The following is a 19,744-nucleotide window of genomic DNA, read 5'->3' as shown; positions in this document are numbered from 1 at the left end:
TACCGACTACGGAACGGAGCAGTTGTCAGCCACCTCCTGTACATGGATGACATCAAGCTGTATGCCAAGAGTGAACGAGACATCGATTCACTGATCCACACTACCAGGCTATACAGCAATGACATTGGAATGTCGTTCGGACTGGAGAAGTGTAGTCGGATGGTAACAAAGAGAGGGAAGGTAGTCAGAACTGAGGGGATTGAACTACCAGAAGGCAACATTGCAGACATAGAGGACAGTTACAAGTACTTGGGGATCCCACAGGCGAATGGGAACCATGAAGAGGCCGCTAGAAAAGCTGCAACCACCAAGTACCTGCAGAGGGTCAGGCAAGTCCTGAGGAGTCAGCTGAATGGTAAGAACAAGATCCGGGCCATCAACACGTACGCCCTGCCCGTGATCAGGTACCCTGCTGGGGTAATAGGCTGGCCAAAGGAGGAGATAGAAGCCACTGACATAAAGACAAGAAAGCTCCTTACCATGCATGGAGGGTTTCACCCCAAATCCAGCACCCTGAGGCTGTACGCTAAGCGGAAGGAAGGGGGCCGGGGACTGGTGAGTGTCAGCACCACAGTCCAGGATGAGACAACGAACATCCAAGAATACATTGGGACGATGGCCCCAACTGACCGAGTGCTCAGTGAATACCTCAGGCAGCAGAAACCCAAGAAAGAGGAGGGAGACGAGGAACCATCATGGAAGGACAGGCCCCTGCACGGTATGTACCACCGGCAGATAGAGGAGGTGGCTGATATCCAGAAATCCTACCAGTGGCTGGACAAAGCTGGACTGAAAGACAGCACAGAGGCACTAATCATGGCAGCACAAGAACAAGCTCTGAGCACAAGATCCATAGAGGCTGGGGTCTATCACACCAGGCAAGACCCCAGGTGCAGGCTGTGTAAAGATGCCCCAGAGACAATCCAGCACATAACAGCAGGGTGCAAGATGCTAGCAGGCAAGGCATACATGGAACGCCATAACCAAGTGGCCGGCATAGTGTACAGGAACATCTGTGCCGAGTATAACCTAGAAGTCCTGAGGTCAAAATGGGAGATGCCCCCAAGGGTGGTGGAGAATGACCGAGCTAAGATCCTGTGGGACTTCCAGATACAGACGGACAAAATGGTGGTGGCTAACCAACCGGACATAGTGGTGGTAGACAAACAGAAGAAGATGGCCGTAGTGATCGATGTAGCGGTTCCGAATGACAGCAATATCAGGAAGAAGGAACACGAGAAGCTGGAGAAATACCAAGGGCTCAGAGAAGAGCTCGAGAGGATGTGGAGGGTGAAGGTAACGGTGGTCCCCGTGGTAATCGGAGCACTAGGTGCGGTGACTCCCAAGCTAGGCGAGTGGCTCCAGCAGATCCCAGGAACAACATCGGAGATCTCTGTCCAGAAGAGCGCAGTCCTGGGAACAGCTAAGATACTGCGCAGGACCCTCAAGCTCCCAGGCCTCTGGTAGAGGACCCGAGCTTGAAGGATAAACCGCCCGCAGGGGCGTGCTGGGTGTTTTTTTTTTTTTATATATATATATATATATATATATATATATATATATATATATATATATATATATATATATATATATATATATATAATCTATAGTCTATAATCTATTATATGATGATGTGATTTATTTGCTGATTGAGTTAAACAGCATAACTGGCTAGTCGCTATGTTTAACACAGCAAGGCATACAGTACACTTCCCTACAGTTTTTACACATTTCCAGTCTTCTTTTTGTCGCTTTTTATTGCTTTTGTGTAAAAGCTAAACCAAACAAAGAAACTGTAATGCACTAGGTCAGCACCTTTATTTAGCTGCCCTGAAAATTTGATCCTCTACAGTTCAAATTCAGCTGTTTTAAAAACTTTTCTTGTACTATGTGTATTATTTATTTTTTCTATTTTAATTTGTCTAATGTATTTCTGCTTCACTTTTTCTTCCTGTCCCTTGTGCTGCTATAACCAGTGAATTTCCCCTGTGTGGGATTGAATAAAGTCTGTGTGTATGCCTCCTGTAGGTCAGTAGAAAGATTGCAGGTTTAGGGCACACTAGAACTGGCATGTCATTGACTTAGTCCATGTCTAATATAATTAGTATGTAATTAGTACAGCAAGTATGTCAGCATATCTATCATGTGGCTACACTTGAAAATGATTTTACAGGGTTAGGTTTAGTCTGTTAAATGTTATTTTTGTGTGTCGCAACAATGACCAAGTTCACAAGATCACTGCAAAACTAGAAGTAAAGAAGTAAAAGGATGAAGTGCAACTCTATATAGACACTTTCATGTCATCTTCTTGACTTTCCAATCCAAAAGCATTTCACGGCACTGCAAAAGCAAGACATGCTCATACTACCAGCTAGTTAAGAAGAACATGGTCTAAAAATTGTGCAATGCTCAACAATAACCCCGGGGACCTGTCGTTTGAGAATCAGTATAAATGGTATGCTACTGGGCCTTTCTATTGTAGCTCTAAAATGAGAAGAAATGAGACAAAATTCCACTAGCTACGAGTGTTGCTGTTGGCTCAATCAGTGGCAGTGGCTCGGCAAACTGCGTTTTTCTTTTAACTTTCAATTCTCCTAAGCATCCGTGCTTCACAGCCCCTAGGGCTATTGCCTTTCTCAATCTGTCCCTGGAGAGGCAGGAGTTATGGTCCCTGTCGATTGAGGAGAAAGGGATGTTATTCCCCTGTCACCTCCTGGTCTCGCCGCCATCCTCCCTGCCCTGATCTACGGCCTAACCTCCCCACCCCCACCTCCTTACTGCCTTCCTCTCTCCCTTTTCCCCACTTTGCTTTGTCGTAAGCTAGCAGCTATGTCGTTGCCATTGGCGGTTTAGATTGGGATGATGGAAAAATGTTCTGAGGGAGGTGGCGAAGGAGCACGATGGAAGTAGTGGTAAATGCTTTAGCACTATGCTAAGATACTTTCAGAAAAGATTGGTTTGTGTGATGTGTAATGTGTGTAAACATACATTAAAATGTGCATGTAAAAAGAGAAAGTATGGAAATCCATTCACCCATCGATTTTCTCAACTATGTTTGCAATTCAGGGACCCAGCTGACTTTGGGTGAGAGGCAGAATATACCCTGGATAGGTCACTAGGTTGATTTTGCATAGAAGAAACTACATATTGTGGCTCTGCTTTATGAAATACACACTTACTAGAGCACAGTGTACCCTCTTTGCTGGGAGGGGGTAGAGGTAACCTACAAAACAGCCTGACCCAGGGGAGGTGACCTACGCCTGGCCAAATGCAGGACCTTGAATGACACCCTTGATAGTGGAGCAGTGACAGGGTTAAACATAAAGGGCATTTAGCTGACGATTAAATGTGGCGGGTGCTGACTCTATGTCACGGGAATCCCTGAAGATTTGGCTTCATGTTGGAAAGCTGATTGCCACTGAATTAAATAAATCTAATATTTTTTTCAGGTGTCTCGGTTTGATTGATCTCATTTAGGTTTAATTGAACTATTATACTCTTTGACATCATAAACTAAAATATAATATTACACATTTACACATCGTGGGATTGCTGAGCAGCCAAAGATGTGAAAATGCTTTCAGGGGATTCAACAGCAAAAGAGTTACACGTGACTCATTCCTAACAACTAAAGCATCTGCATGCAGCAATCCTTCAAGACATAAAGATTTGGCTGTGTTGAAATTCGACTGGACAAATTTGCATGGGTGTTTCAGTGTGCGCGATATGAGTTTAATTTGTGGTTTGGAAAAAGTTTCCAGCGAAACGTCTTTGTAGTTTAGTGTACTCGAAAGAGGCAATAAAACCCAACAAACTGCTGGCCCAGTGAACATCAGTGCAGCTGACACAAGACCAACAGAGGACTTCAAGAACTCAAACCCATTTCCATACTGACCAGTGTTCCTTTTTTGAACTATTATGCACCTTAAGCAAATCTTAGGTTTGTGAGGGTCTCTCTGGGTGAAGGAATAAATAAATAAGCAGATAAATAGATGAATAACCCAGAGGAATGGGAGCCGGTGCAGCTTGGCCATCCATCATATATCCTATTACCCCACACTCAGCGGCTCCTGCAGTATGTATAATGTAGTCAACCTCCATAAGCAGATACAAATTCAACTCTTTTCCTCCTCAATTTGTTATATCTGACAACGCCACAGCTTGTGCCGTGTTGTTTCTTTGAATTATGAATAGATTCTCTCCACCAGACTTTCGCCTGCGCATGATAGCGTGGATTTGTTATGCAGAACAGCTGTGGAAAACAAATTTGTAAAGCTTGGAACGCTCGGTAGCGGTTGGGCAAATATGCATAAACAGTTGCGCTTAAAGCCACTTAAGAACAACCAAATGGGTTCAATATTTCATCTCGGGGTTTCTCTTATTGGGTGTGATAAATAACAAAATGTCAGGATGTAATACAAGTTCAGGAAATGCAGTTGTTTAAGTGTTTCAAATGGCCTAAGAATTTCTAAGAGATTTTTTACATAGAAAAGCGACACCACGGAAGCGGAGCAGGTCACACAGAGGCGGAGCAGAAGAAAGATGAATGCCAGTTAACAAATCAGATGCAAGAGCATGAGTGAGAGAAACCGAGTTGGAGAGAGGAAGAGGAATGTAAATACATGGCAAACTGACCGCTGGCTGTTTGTTTGGGTATTTACACTGCGAGGCTACAATCAACTCCTCAAAGCTTAAGCCCACATGACAGGACACATTTCAGGGCCACACATGCTCTAAACATCCAAACCAACGAGCCAAGTCTCAGTTTGCACAAACACACGTGCACGCACAAGCACACACCAAACCCCAAAGACTTATCCAGTTATTCATCTATCACTTCCAAATCTCTTCAAAACTGATACAAGGGAAATACACTTTAATTCATGCACACACAGAGAGGAAGGGAAGGTAACTTGTGAGGAAGTGATTTTTTGGGGGGGGACTTGGCTGAACTTTTGAGCCCTGTTTGGTTAAAGCAGATGTAGAATTAGCACACATCACTTTGCATCAGCGAGACGTTGAACACAAGCTGCCGTTCAGAGGCCAAATACCTCTCTGTCACAGAGACACATGCATGCACACCTCTCCTCCAGGATCTGTGATTTGGTTGTGGCAATTATCAATTTGATATCAATGGATTCTTCTTCTTCTTCTTCTTCTTCCTGAAGTAGATTTGGTGTCCCCAAAGAAAAACTAAGTCAAAACAGGGACACCAGACACACACTTGAGCTATTTAAGTTTGTCTTATAAGTGGAAAAATAAACAGTAATTACAAACGGCCTGTATGCAAGGTGCAAGGATATCATAACTTGACATTATGAAAAGCTGTAATCGCATTTCAATTCATTTTACACACTCTGCAATCAAGGAAATTTTAATCGTAATTCATTTTGACAGATTTACATATGCACATCTAACTAAAACAAAAGACGTGCAGAAATAAAAGGGTCAAACAGGTGTTCATCACTAGCAGCTTAGATATTGTTTAGTTGAGCTGTGTCGGATTTAACATTTGTAAATGTTAAATCAGCTTCCATATATTTAAACTGCTGTTCATAATCTAATGATACAGCTACTAATGTTAACATTGTTGTTTAACAACAAGTGAATTAGGGTTTTATTTGTGAAATTATCATGACATTGGCAGTCATTGGCCTATAGACGTGGTCATGCAAAACCAGAAAGCGATACTACAGCAATCACCCACATGAAATTGAAACATGCTGTCATTCCACAAGGGAATATTTCAATTTTTTTGTGCATTTCTGGAGCAGGGGATCCTGTTGCATGTCAATGAACTGGGCTAAACATGCATGACAAGTGATGGTGTCCGGGTGGAGGGATGTAAGGGAGAGACAACCCTCTGGTAATGTCTGTGTGATCTGTGTGTAATCTGCAGAAGATGCATGCAATATACCGCCACACCACTTTCTATTAACAAGGCCCCTAATTGCAAGATATACTGAGAAACACATGTTCTAAAAAGAGGAAGAGAAATGGGTGTCAGATGTCAGCAATGTGCAGGCATATGGTTCCTACAAGTAAGGTTACTCAAACTGGAAACAACATCAGAAATATGGTTTACTATTATAAATTTATAAGACTGCACAACACTTCACAACACCTTTTCTTCATTATAGTCACCTGGAAAGCAAAAGAATTTAGGGCAGGTGACCCATCAGTTTCTCTTTGTTTATAACTGAGCCTGTAGGTTTTAAATTAAAATTACATCAGACCTTTAGTAAAATCTATAAAGTGCACAACTAGAACTGCAATAAAAATACATTGAGAAATTATTAGATATAAACTGGACACAAAAAAGAGTGACAAAGCCATAGAAAGCTCTATAATACAGTCCACTGAAGCAAAGGAGACCCAACAGAAAAGCTAAATAAACTCTTCCTTCCTTCCTTCATCACGCGCATGTCCTTCTTCGTGGCAAATACTTGCTTTACTTTCCGATTTCTCACTGAATATCACTCCTTAACATAACTCACTGTCTGCTTTGAATATTTGTCCCAATCATGCAGAAATTTACACCCACTCAGAAACAATTACTACTTGACCGTATATACACTCAACAAAAATATAAATGCAACACCTTTGTTACTGCTCCCAGTCCCCATGGGATGGACGTAGAGACCTAAAATTCATTCCAGATACACAATATAACCATCCCTTCCAAACAGTGGTCACAAATCAGTCCAAATGTGTGGTAGTGGGCACATCTGCCATATTGAGATAATCCATCCCACCTCACAGGTGTGCCACATCAGGATGCTGATCTGACATTATGAGTAGTGCACAGGTGTACCTCAGACTGCCCACAACAAAAGGCCACCCTGGAATGTGCAGTTTTTTGCGCTATTGGAGGTCTGGGGACCCAGAACCGGTCAGTATCTGGTGTGACCACCATTTGCCTCATGCAGTGCAACACATCGTCGCATGGAGTCTATCAGATTGTCAATTGTGGCCTGTGGAATGTTGGTCCACTCCACTTCAATGGCTGTGCGAGGTTGTTGGATATTCGTGGGAACTGGTACACGCTGTCGTATACGCCGGTCAAGCACATCCCGAACATGCTCAATGGGTGACATGTCCGGTGAGTATGCTGGCCATGCAAGAACTGGGACATTCTCAGCTGCCATCTGCCCTGAACAATGTGAACCATGATTCATCCGTGAAGCGCACACCTCTCCAACGTGCCAGACGCCATCGAATGTGAGCATTTGCCCACACAAGTCTGTTACGGCGATGAGCTGGAGTCAGGTCAAGACCCCGATGAGGACGACGGGCATGCAGTTGAGCGTCCCTGAGACGGTTTCTGACAGTTTGTGCAGAAATTGTTTGGTTGTGCAAACCAATTGTTCCAGCAGCTGTCTGGGTGGCTGGTCTCAGACGATCTTGGAGGTGAACCTGCTGGATGTGGAGGTCCTGGGCTGGTGTGGTTACACGAGGTCTGCGGTTGTGAGGCCGGTTGGATGTGCTGCCATATTCTCTGAAACACCTGTGGAGACGGCTTATGGTTGAGAAATGAACATTCAATGCACGGGTGACAGATCTGGTTGACATTCCTGCTGTCAGCATGCCAATTGCACGCTCCCTCATTGCTTGTGGCATCTGTGGCATTTTGCTGTGAGACAAAACTGCACATTCCAGGGTGGCCTTTTGTTGTGGGCAGTCTGAGGTACACCTGTGCACTACTCATGATGTCAGATCAGCATCCTGATGTGGCACACCTGTGAGGTGGGATGGATTATCTCAATATGGCAGATGTGCCCACTACCACACATTTGGACTGATTTGTGACCACTGTTTGGGAGGGATGGTTATATTGTGTATCTGGAATGAATTTTAGGTCTCTACGTCCATCCCATGGGGAATGGGAGCAAAAACAAAAGTGTTGCATTTTTATTTTTGTTCAGTATATGTAAGATACCAGTATCACTCAGCAGATCCAATGGTTATTGTTAGAAAAAAGAACATTATCTGTTTGTTATTTGTACTTTAATGGAATACATAATCATTGAAAAGTTGTTACTTTGTCATTTTGTGAATTTATTACTGATTCAATCAAGCATTAGAAATGCCTGCTTGTCACTCTGAGAAATGGATCAACTACTATATTAGTGTTTTCACAGCATCACACACTCTGTGTTAGAACAGTAATAATAGAAGTTACAGCAAGAAAATAATAGCAATGTAGTGGTGTATGAGTTCTTGGCCAACAACCCAAGTCCCAATAAATCACATGCAGGTGATTGCATTTGCAGTGGACTTCACAGCACAGCAGCAAATTGGAAGAGCACCAAATGGGCTAAGTAATAATATCTGACACTCCATTATTTCTACAGTTGTGTTACATCAAAAACATTATTTTTTCCTGCTCAGTTTAATTTGTCTTGGTGCATGGCAGGTTCAGTCATGTAACTGTGGCATATAGACTGTATATACTGTGCCCCATATGAATAAGAGACGCGGCAATACTGCTGAGGATCATGTAGATCAGCTGCAAAGGAAATGCTATAAATCACAGTTTGAGAGGTGCACAGAACAGCAACAAGGAGCAATAACTCACAGCATATGTACTTTTCAAATGTGAATATCATTATTGTAAGTGTCATAAACTCTTACCCACATAATATTTATCTACTCAAGACCTAGATTGTAATATGATGCTCGATTGTCCTACGTCCTCTAACGACACATGGTTAGCGACAAAAGGACTAATTCGCTGATGGACATTTTCTAATACAGATCATAAATCATGAGGCTAACAATTAACAATAAGTAAATAAAGGTGAAAGATTCTTTCCTATTTTTAGGTCAGCAATCAAATTTGACACAATTTTGCATTTTTTGCCAATAAAACTTGTGAACAAAACCAGTTTCCTTTAATTCACTTCTTTCTACTAAAGCAAACATTTAGATGTCACTGGATTAAAGAAAATCATAAGGAGCCTCTTCAAGTAAATCAACAAGGCATTGTTTACTTATTCTAAATATATCTGTACAGACTTATATTCTACTACTATCCTAATAATATGAGAATCCATTAGGATACAGGTTATATAAAGAGTGTACTCTATTCCAGGGGTCAGCAACCATTGGCACGCTAAGGGTTAACTGATGGCACGAGCCCGACACGCAGTGAATTAATCTGAGAAGGTGCATTAAAAAATAAATGGCCGGGCCAGCGGTACACATCGCAAATTAGCTCGCATACACACATTAGTTGTGCAGCTTCTTAATGACAGTATCTTAGCTAACAACCCCAACTACCAGATTAAACTTGTAATTGGCTAAAAATAACTTAGCCTACCGGTGGGAGGGATGTTGCTAGCTGGCAGTTTTTTCAAGCAATGTTGAAATTTCCACATTCTGACACTTCAAATGCATCATGAGCTGTCCGCTCAACGCAGCATCAGCACCGCGGAAATACACGGATACATCCGTAGACTTGAGGCAGAATTCACAGTGCGTTTTCGGGACTTTCAGGTGTATGGACCAATGTTTTTATTTTCTGATCAAACCAGAACCAGTTTTAATAAGCAGTCTGGGTTTGTCTCGCATTAACTGGCTGGACACAGAGGACATCGAAATGCAGTTGATTGAACTGAAAAGCTCGAGTCTGTGGGGGTCAAAGTTTGCAGCTGGAATCCATAGCTGTGCGTGTTCATGGAGCTGCATTTTCACCTGCTGGACATCACTACCTGTAAAGTTTAACTGTCTTCAGAACATTGCACAAGCCTTATTGACATTTGGCTCAGAACTGTGTGAGCAGATTTTCTCTCAGACGAAGGGCGTCCTCAGGTAACCGTCTGAAGGCTGGACACTCAGAGACCTGTGTCTCTGAGTGGGAGACCAGAGATCACATTAACATGTGTATCTCTGTATCAACAAACATGCCATATTGGCCCAGTTTATTTTTCTTATCATTGTTGTGAGGAGACCATAAATAGCATTTGTATTTTCTGTTGTACAGTTCATTTGCTGTTATGGAGTTCTTGTTATGGATAAAAAGTGTCTTTTTTGTGTGTTTCAAATATAGCTTATAACTATTTCCTGATAGCTGCCAACATCTGCGAAGAAAAATAATTCTATAAAGTTGTTCTATATAGTGTGTAACTGTTAGTATAGAGCGTTATTAAATTTATTGCTAATGCAATCATATGGCACATTGACTTCTGACGAGATTTTAGATGGCACTCATCATCAGAAAGGTTACCGACCTCTGCTCTATTCTAAATGGAAAAATCTGCCTAATTCAGATATTTCCAATGCACAAAATGACCCCAGTTGATACATTTTGGTTGGGGAAGGGGCCTTGACTGACAACTCAAAGGTACTGGCCTTTTCATGAGTCCTTGGGTGGGTCACTGGAAGGTGCCCCATCCGCAGACTCCACTGTCATGTTCACGTACTACATGGGAAATAACAGTGCAAAGCCCTTCTGTTATTAGGCTTTTGTCCCATGAAAGTTTGCCGATAATACAATGCTCGGTCCTGGACTACAGTTCAATAAATAATTTTGTAATTGTATCATCAGTTCTACAGTTTTATGTCTTGGATATTCAGCTGAAGCGAAGAGCTTCCACTGATCACCACCTGGTGGTGAGTTGGATCAGGTGGCGGGGAACGATGCTGTACAGGCCTGGTGTATAGTGCAGGTGCACTGGGAGCATCTTGCAGAGGACCTAGTCTGGAAGGTGCCTGGAGGATCTTAAGAATCATATGGCTCCAGCAAAGTCTAAAAGTCTAGAGATGAGGGGGGTGGCTCACCCATTACTGTGGCTGAGGTCAATGAGATAGTTAAAAAAAATCTGGTGGCTGAGTCATTGGGGTGGATGAGATTTGACCTGAGTCCCTTAAGGCTCTGGATTTTGTGGGGCTGACACAAATTTACAAGAGAGACCTGTTTCAGAAAGCATAATAAAAAATGATAGTTGATTTTTGAATATAAAAAAACCTATAATCTGTCTGAACTGTCTGAAATGTTCCACTTTATATCTAATAAATATAGAATATATGAAAGTTTACTTTTCAGAATTAAATTATTACAAATTTAAACTTTTTTATTTGGGCATAAGTAGAAATCGATGACCTGTGGAGTTTTGGTGATTTTGTTATCCTAAGCCTCCAAATAGAAGAAAGCACTTTTAAAAGAAGGCTGTCTTGTAGAGATTGTAGAAGTTCTTCTAAAGATTGTCAAGTTATCAGTTTTGCTTCTAACTGGTAGAGTCCATGCCATGTCAAATACATAATTATTCACAAATATATTCCCATATAAGTACATTCAAAGGTCTTAAACTGTTGGCTTCAATACTGTTTACTTTTTAGTAAACAGTAAAAGAAAGTGAGCAAAAAGAATAAAAATGACAGAGTGAAACCTGAGATTGACCTTTACCGCTTTCTTAGCCTTCTTTGAAACTGGTATCGCCGATCTTTTCAACAATAAAAGGAGTTTCAACCCTGCTGAGTGCAGCATGGGTCAGGCAGCTAGATTGAATCCAGGGTGTCTGGTTAGTGTTAAAGTTTAACAGAATACTTTAGATGTCTGATTTCACTCAATAGGGCCAGCCGCTACTCTCAGATTGAGAACGCTTTGCGGTAATGCCTTGCAGATATGCTAGTGGGGGAATATACTTACACTGCTGCAATCAGAACTACAGATCATCTTGCATGGGATCGCACAAGTTGCAACACCAAACCTTCCGACCTATAATCCAGGTCCAAGTATAGTGATGTCCAAGTTTCAATATATGCACTGAGGTCATTGTATTCTTCTTCAAAATAATATGATATGAATCAAAGGCATGAGGTACACTCCCAGGGATGGTGTCGCACTAGTATAGAGATGGCATTATTTTTCTTGTAGTAGACACTATGATGATATGCGAGACTCTTAAAACTTAAAGTGCCTTTTGTTTCTTTGCAAATGTGAATCTGAAATTTTTCATCAATTACTCATCAATGAATTCATGTGGCTTTCAGACCCAATGCAATATGTAATCAATTCAACTGGACACTGATCAGGGGTGTTGGTAATAATGGGTTAAGAGTGCAGCGTTGTTCCCAATGCCCCTTAAAAAAACCATGGAAAAGCATTTTAATTTGAACTGCATGCATAGATTCCATACCATAATGAAGACGAAACTGATTGGATGGCTGTTGCACCCCACGAATTTGGTGTTTTATTAGTTTTGTTTTTAATTTATAATCTGTGCACAGAAAATAAACCTTTAGTCTCGTATTCAATAACACCCCATCTTCACATCTTTTGGCTGCCTATTTTGCAACCCTTCCCCCTCTAAACAATCACTCTCACTGCTTCCTTAAAGAAAATCTTTCAAAAAGCTTCTTCTATTCTTGTACTGAAGTGTTCAGTGAAAATTAAAGTCCTTCACTTGAAAACGTCTACTGCTGAGCAGAAAATTTCAACAACCAAGGCTACAGGTGCTGCCGTCTTAAAAAGATGAAGTACAAAGACACACGACCAAGAAAATATTTCAGCTATTCTAAAGAAATGAAAATTTCATTCAAATAACAAAAATAATAATACTTTTTTAAAGAAATCACAGAATAGGTGACCTTCCTTGTTCCTTTAAGTGATGGTGGGTTGGTTGTGCTTTTTGAGAAGTAAGGCCAGCAGAATAATCAAATTGTTGGTCTTCCATGGTCTTTTGTGTTCTGGGGACCTCTGGATGTCTGGAGTTTTGATCTCCTCCATACCCGCTTCACACCCTGGAGGACGGGGCTGAGGCCCCCCCACACTCCCTAGCAGATCATTACATGGAGAAACCTTTGGAATGCAAGCATGCTGATCCACACAGGTATGCACACATGGGTATTCACAGACGCGGACTAAAGCTTTCTTGGCTGCTGCCTCAAAGCACACTGTGCGCTGTCTATCTTGCGTGCTGCACAATATTGTTTATTACTTAGTAAATACTGATATCTATGACTAGCTAGTTTATTGTGATGGTGCTTTGTTTTCTCTATTATTATGTTGCTCTTTGTTGTTTGCTGTCTCCTCTGTTTGTTTGTTTGTTTGTTTGTTTTTTTTTCTCCATACAGGTGACCCAGGAGTTTTTTTTTTTTTTTTTTTTTTTTTTTTGTCTCTCTTCCCCCCCCTTCTCACCGTCTCTTCTCCCCTTTGGTTTTCTTTCTTTCTCTCCCCCTCTCTCTCTCATTCATTCCCCCTGTCCTATTTATTAAAAAAAAAAAAAAAAAAAAAAAAAAATGACAAAGGATGAACTGAAGCTCTGCCATCACGTAATGTCGCATACTGCTGTTTCTGATGTCATTTGAAAAAAAAAAAAAAAAAAAAAAAAAAAAAAAGATGAAGTACAAAGACACACGACCAAGAAAATATTTCAGCTATTCTAAAGAAATGAAAATTTCATTCAAATAACAAAAATAATAATACTTTTTTAAAGAAATCACAGAATAGGTGACCTTCCTTGTTCCTTTAAGTGATGGTGGGTTGGTTGTGCTTTTTGAGAAGTAAGGCCAGCAGAATAATCAAATTAGCAAGCAATATTGTGACCTGCTATTATGTTTAGCTCCAAAGACTGCATGCTATTGCACATCTTTTGAGCAGAACTAGAAAAGATTGTGTGGAAAACTGAATCAGAGAAGGCTTTGCTTTTTTTCAACTGCCAAACAAAAGGGCAACTGTATTACATTTTAAAGTGATACAAGAAAAGACAAATATTACTATTTAAAGCAATACAATACAGTAACTGCTTTACATTTCTCTAGGTGGAATCATTATGCTGGAAATGTGGCCCTTTTACTGTTTAACCCTTTAAGACCTACCATAGAACCAAGTCCACCAGAGCTTATATTATATTTTTACATGCTGTGGAGCCATTTTGGGAGCATTTCAAGTTGCTATACATCAATATGGCCTGCATTTGTATAGCGCTTTTCTAGTCCCTAAGGACCCCAAAGCACTTCACACTACATTCAGTCATTCACCCATTCACACACACATTCACACACTGCCGATGGCAAGCTACATTGTAGCCACAGCTGCCCTGGGGCGCACTGACAGAGGCGAGGCTGTCGGACACAGGCGCCACCGGACCCTCTGACCACCACCAGTAGGCAAACACGGGGTTAGTATCTTGCCCAAGGATATTTGGCATGCAGCCAGGAGGCAGCCTGGGATCGAACCACCGACTTTCTGATTAATACAACCATTATAGCCCAAACTTTAATAATATGTCTGCATTAGGTGCATAGTAATTACATAAATTGCAAAAAAGTGCAATAAACTACAAAAAAATTGAAAATCGTTTTTGTTTTTTTAACATATATTTCTAGTTAGAGAAATTTAAGAGGCTTATCCCTCAAAACTGTAAATACAAAAAAGTTGCACAAACTAGTTTCCCACCACAGGAAATTTATTTTAAGTGTCTTCATAGTTTTATTTTTGAAATACACCAATTTTCATATACTGCAGGAAAAACGAAAATAAATATTATAATGCAAATTTGCAAAATAACAGCATATGCATCAAAATAAACTATTTCCAGCAGTGCAATATGAGTCCTAAGCATCCCAGAAACGACACAGAAAGTCATAAACTCAAACATAACTTTTAAAAACACAAGTATAGGCTCATAAGGCCCCGATCGTAAAAAACTACATTTCCACAAAATGACGTCACTTCTGGTTTCGGGCAGCTCATGGCAGACATGCGACAGTTCACGCTGATGGACGTAGGAAGTGTTACAAACAGCTGATCGGATCGGCAAAGCGTGTTTCTGGAATATTGTGTTTTTGTTGCTGCAAGTGCTTTTTATGCAGTTTTTGCAAAGCTATATGTGGAAGGAAACTGTGACCTAGGACAAGCTGATGGCATAAGATGTAAGTACAACTCCTCCGGTTTCATATGCAAAAAAAATTATTGCGCTAGCTTACGTGGTTGCAGTGCTACCGGGATTTAAAAATAGTTATGCAAAATGGAGCGTGTCTGTTCCGACCGGCTTTAAAGGGTTAAATTGAGACAAAAGTCTTTTTTAAATGAATTTTTTAGTTAATCAGAAGAAACAATAGAAAGTTTCCTTCATGACTGCCAACTATACATGCACCATGATTGGTCTTCAATGTTTATCACTGGACAGAAATCAATCACTGCTTCACTGTGATTTTTGGACATTACAACTTCTTTCATTTTTTACTTTTCCAGGATTGTGAACTCCACTTACAGTTGCATGACACTGGAGTCAGAGCTCACCTTGGCTGTTCTCTTCCTGCATTGCCGGGCCTAGCGTGGTGCTGCAAGCATAGCCTTCCTCTTCCTGGCTTGGAGTTGTTCCAAGTGGGAAACTGACAGGACGAGAGTTGGTAACTGAACTGGATGGTCGGGAACTGGCACAGTTCTATAAGATATAAGAAAGCAGTATCATCAGCAGCTTATTAATTGCCCATTAGTGATACAAATTAGTTATATATACAATTATCATCATTCTTATGTTGCTGCCTTCTGTATCTATTCCACTTGGCACTCTTATGCATTTAAAATGTTAAAGAAAGGTACTTTAACAGTACTTTCAAGAAAAACTGGAAAATAAATACATAAACATATATTAGGAAATGTGTACTAAACTCAGATGGACGAGTGGTAGATATTTCATGTTAAATTATGCCTTTTTTCCCTTGATTACCCCTCATCACGATTTCGAAAAATCATATAGGCTATTGTTACGTACTGTGTTATTCTTCACACAGTGTGGCCAGCAAGCTAGAGCAGCTGATGCAGAAAAGTAAGTGAAAGAGCTCTTTGTTTTACACCATGCACATGCATCTTCCATCCAGACCAAAATAAACTGCAATCACACAAAACCCACTTATTTGCACGGCTCTCAATTGGAGTTGTGGGGTCAAGGAGGCCAATGACAAGGTTCCAGGGTTTCCTAAGTCTTGTACTGTACTATATCAGACTGGAATGTCTTTTATACCCTGCTCTTCTGTCTTACTGCAAATAGAAAAAGGCAAATGCATGCACTGCGACATGTCATTGTCAGTCACTTTAACCAGCAACATAAATAAATGGCATTTTATTAAAAGTATTTTGAGCAACACATATTTTTGTGCTACCAGATAAAGACAAGAAAGGAAACACCAACACCAAATTCTAGTCCCATTTTTTTTTCTTTTAAACTGTAACTTCTACATGTAGCTTCCTATGTCTTGTCAAAACTTGAATTAAGATCAAAAAAACTAATCCACTTCCAATTTATATCTATATTTCAGTGATGTCAGGGGCACGGAGCACTAAGGGGGGGTTGTTTTTTATTTGGGTCCTACAACTGACAGCTTTATTTCACAAAGCAATCTGGCTGTGAGTGTACAAGAAGGTCAGGGTGGGTCAAGAGGTACGTATCAAACAGACAGGCGACACTGTTCAAAGTGGCTGTGTGTATGTGTGTGTGCATAAAACTGTGCTCCCTGGGGTCAAACAAGAAAACAACGCTGTTTGAGATCCACACCCAAGTAGAGGAAAAGGGCTAAAGAGGTCAGCAGTGGTGTGGAATTAAGGAGGGGATAGTGTGTGATTAGGTTTGGTGGAATTTATACAAGAAGCTGTCAAAGTAGGTGGTTCTCCCTGTGCTTGTGTGGTTTTTCTCCATGTGCTCCAGCTTTCTCCCACAGTTCACAGCCATGTATAGCAGATTAATCGGTCGTTATAAATCTAGCCACCTGCAAATTCTTCAACGATAGCAGACTATAGCAAGACCAACGACTTTTAAAGTTAAATATTGCAACACCAGGGAAAAATGATGTGTTTGTGCCAGACTGTCATACAGTACTGTCTAAAGGTTTCAGCCAACACTCATTTCCACTGAACACTGACGTATGAATCAATAAAGTATTCCAAAAAAAACATTTGAAGCACCTGAAATGATGAACCAGTGATGTGTCTACACATAACAGGAAGAAAAATACTAGTAAATAAAAATAACTTAAATACTTACTGGCAGCAGGAACAAAAATGTTCCAATTTCTCTAAATGAAATGGAAAATACCAAGAAATACTATGGCAAATTCTAAGAGAGCTATTAGCCAAACACTTCGCATATCTTAGCACAGTATGCAGTGTGTCCTTGAGGAAACTAGACTGGTGGGGGTCACAAGTGGCAGGCCTAAAACACTATCTACAGCTGATGAAAGCATGAACATTATGTCCTTAGCCCCTTAATGCCTAATATATCATATACGGGTTTTGTGGGTTTTTGAGACTTTTATATCATTGGTGCGGGTTTTTTCTCCCCTGAAAAAAATAATAGATTGGATGATACATTAAGCTATAAATTATTTAAGAAATAGAGAAAAAAATCCAGCAAAGCCCTCACATAGGCTCTAAGAGATACATATGGTCCTTTATCTCCTGCTCTCCTGTTTGCTGAAGCCTCATCAGACATGGTCTTACTAGAAAATTGACTGTGACGAAACCACTATTAAGAAGTATTACACAAGATAAAGCTGGCTGATGAATCCAAATTTTAAATTGTGGGTTCAAATAGTCATCAATATGTATGGCAGAAATAAACAGGGAGGTATAAAACACGGTGGAGGCTCTGTCATGGTTTGAGGCTGAATTTCAACTGGTGGTGGTAGAGACTGTGCCACTATTCATGGAATTCTAAACACAGAAAAGTACAGTTACATAATCTGGAAAGGTGTGATTGGCAACAGCTTCATTGTTTAGCATAAGAAACACAATGCCAGTGCAGTAAAAGTATAAGAAATGACAAGCTTGCTTGTGAGAGTTCAGGCTGCGTTGAAGAGTAAAGATAGTGAAACCAAATATGCACTTTCAAACTCTGTTTTTGCCTTATATACTTTTTTCCATTTATTTTTGCATATTTCAAGAAATCTCTATACATATTTCCCCTTTTCCTAGCAAAATATAAAGAAATGATGGGTGGATCAAGGTTTTGGCAGAATACTGTGCATTTATACCCTTTGCACTGTTTAGAGACACTACATCAGCCTAGAGATGAAGGCATATTCCAAAAGTCAGTACTGCGGTGGCTTTGACATAACTCGGCTTAGTACTGGCTACGTTTAATGTTTTTACAATAAAGGTATAAGAGGACAATGAAAGCTTAAAATGGTCTTTTTTTAATTTAAATAACCACTTTCAATTCCTAAAATGAATTTATTGTGAATCATCCTTTTCGGGGTAAATCTTCACTCATGAGTAATGCAACATATAAATCCCTCTATCTCTGAAGAGCCATTTGTCTTCAAATGACCCCATATGCAGTAACACGCTGAAGCCTCTTTATCCCTCACCCGGCAAGGCACAATACCCAATCCTATGTTTTACAACAAGGGGATATATAGGGGCATGTGCGGTCATCTAGAGCCAAATGTCTCCTATCTAACCAAAGGACAGGTAGATACAGTATTTCAAGCAGGATTTATGGCACAAGATAGCATTAGCTAAAAACTGTCAGGCAGCGGTGATGGCTAAAAAACGCATTCTGATAGCGGAACCCAGCAGGATTGGAAAATTGCCGCCACAGAGGGGAGAGGAAGCAGTAAAAATGATGGTAGATGGGGGGGGCTCACTGATAACATGAGCAACCAATATATCAGATTGCACCAGGAGGCAAGTCCCCCCCCCCCCCCCCCAAACACACAACCCCATTGCATAGACATGCATACAGGGAGACATGCAGAAAACATTAATTAACCAACTTATTTATTGCATTCCTTTTTTATTATAAGGTGGGTCACATATGTGGGTTAGAATACAGAGAAAGGTGCTGTGTGGTGTGCTCCAATGGGAGCAGAGGCTTTTCATGCACATGCACCTGTGTATGCAATTGGAAGATGAGGTTGGGTATAAGTTTAATGAGAGTTTGTCAAGGCGTTAAGGTTTGCAATCATATGCGTGTCTGACATGTGCATGTTTGTGTGTGCTACAGACTTGTGACTACTTTTAATGTCCTTTGGTTAGGCTATAATCTCCCAAGACGCACACACACCACAGACACACGTGCAGCATCCCACAATTTCAGCCAAACGGCGTCCACCAAGGTATAAATACTGGCCTGACACTTTAATGTCAGGGGATGGCTTGTCCTGGATTAGAAACTTGTAACCCACCGTGGAGCTTGACATTGCTACGATGAAGGTGCTGCAATGGGGAGAGTGAGGAGGGCAGGGAAGGGGGGGGGGGGGGGGGGTTATTATGGGTGTATGTTTGATGTATAAGGGCATCTAACACGGACTGTCGACTAGTGAGCCGATGTACAGAGACTCTTTGTGGCATTGCTGTAGTAGGAATTTTTTCTTTCTTTTTTTCATGAGAAGCAAACGCTGTAAGGAAAATTGAGTCTGTCACACCAGTGTTTATCACACACACACACACAACAGAATAAAGACGTGCACACACACTTGTTCACAGGAAAATGGAAGATTACATACTGAAAAATTAAGCGCTTTTCTCCTCTCCTTGATTCTGTTGACCGTGCTTCGAACCTGAAAGAAAGACACAGAGAATGGGAGCAAAAGAGATAACTGCAGCACACGCTGAATTAAAACAAAATATCTTCCACAGCAAACACCTGCGAGTATGCAAAGTGTAAAAATGGAGAAGGGAGAATAAAATGTGGAATGGAAGGAACATATTTTGAGGGTTAGTTTGCAGACACTGACACGCAGTGGTTGGGATAGTGTATGTGTGTGCGAGAGGGTGCTCCAGCATGTCCCAGCGGCT

The 19,744-nt window shown here is 40.9% G+C and overlaps 1 protein-coding gene across 1 annotated transcript in view; it reads right to left on the bottom strand.

Moving 5' to 3' along the window:
• LOC146653164 (adhesion G protein-coupled receptor D2) overlaps positions 1-19,744 on the bottom strand; it is a 93,967-nt gene that overhangs the window by 32,802 nt on the left and 41,421 nt on the right. Inside the window, exons 22-23 of the mRNA XM_085383234.1 lie at positions 19,453-19,506; positions 15,248-15,392 (exon numbers count right to left, since the gene is read on the bottom strand). Coding sequence (XP_085239360.1) covers positions 15,248-15,392; positions 19,453-19,506 — 199 coding nt within the window. The remainder of the gene's footprint in view (positions 1-15,247; positions 15,393-19,452; positions 19,507-19,744) is intronic.

Source organism: Rhamphochromis longiceps, linkage group LG15 (assembly GCF_057381845.1).
Source record: "Rhamphochromis longiceps isolate RC_006_pf linkage group LG15, R_longiceps_female_GT1.1, whole genome shotgun sequence".
NCBI classification, from domain to species: domain Eukaryota; kingdom Metazoa; phylum Chordata; class Actinopteri; order Cichliformes; family Cichlidae; genus Rhamphochromis; species Rhamphochromis longiceps.
The sequence above is the reverse complement of the archived record's forward strand: the minus strand, read 5'-3'. Positions and strand labels throughout refer to the sequence as shown.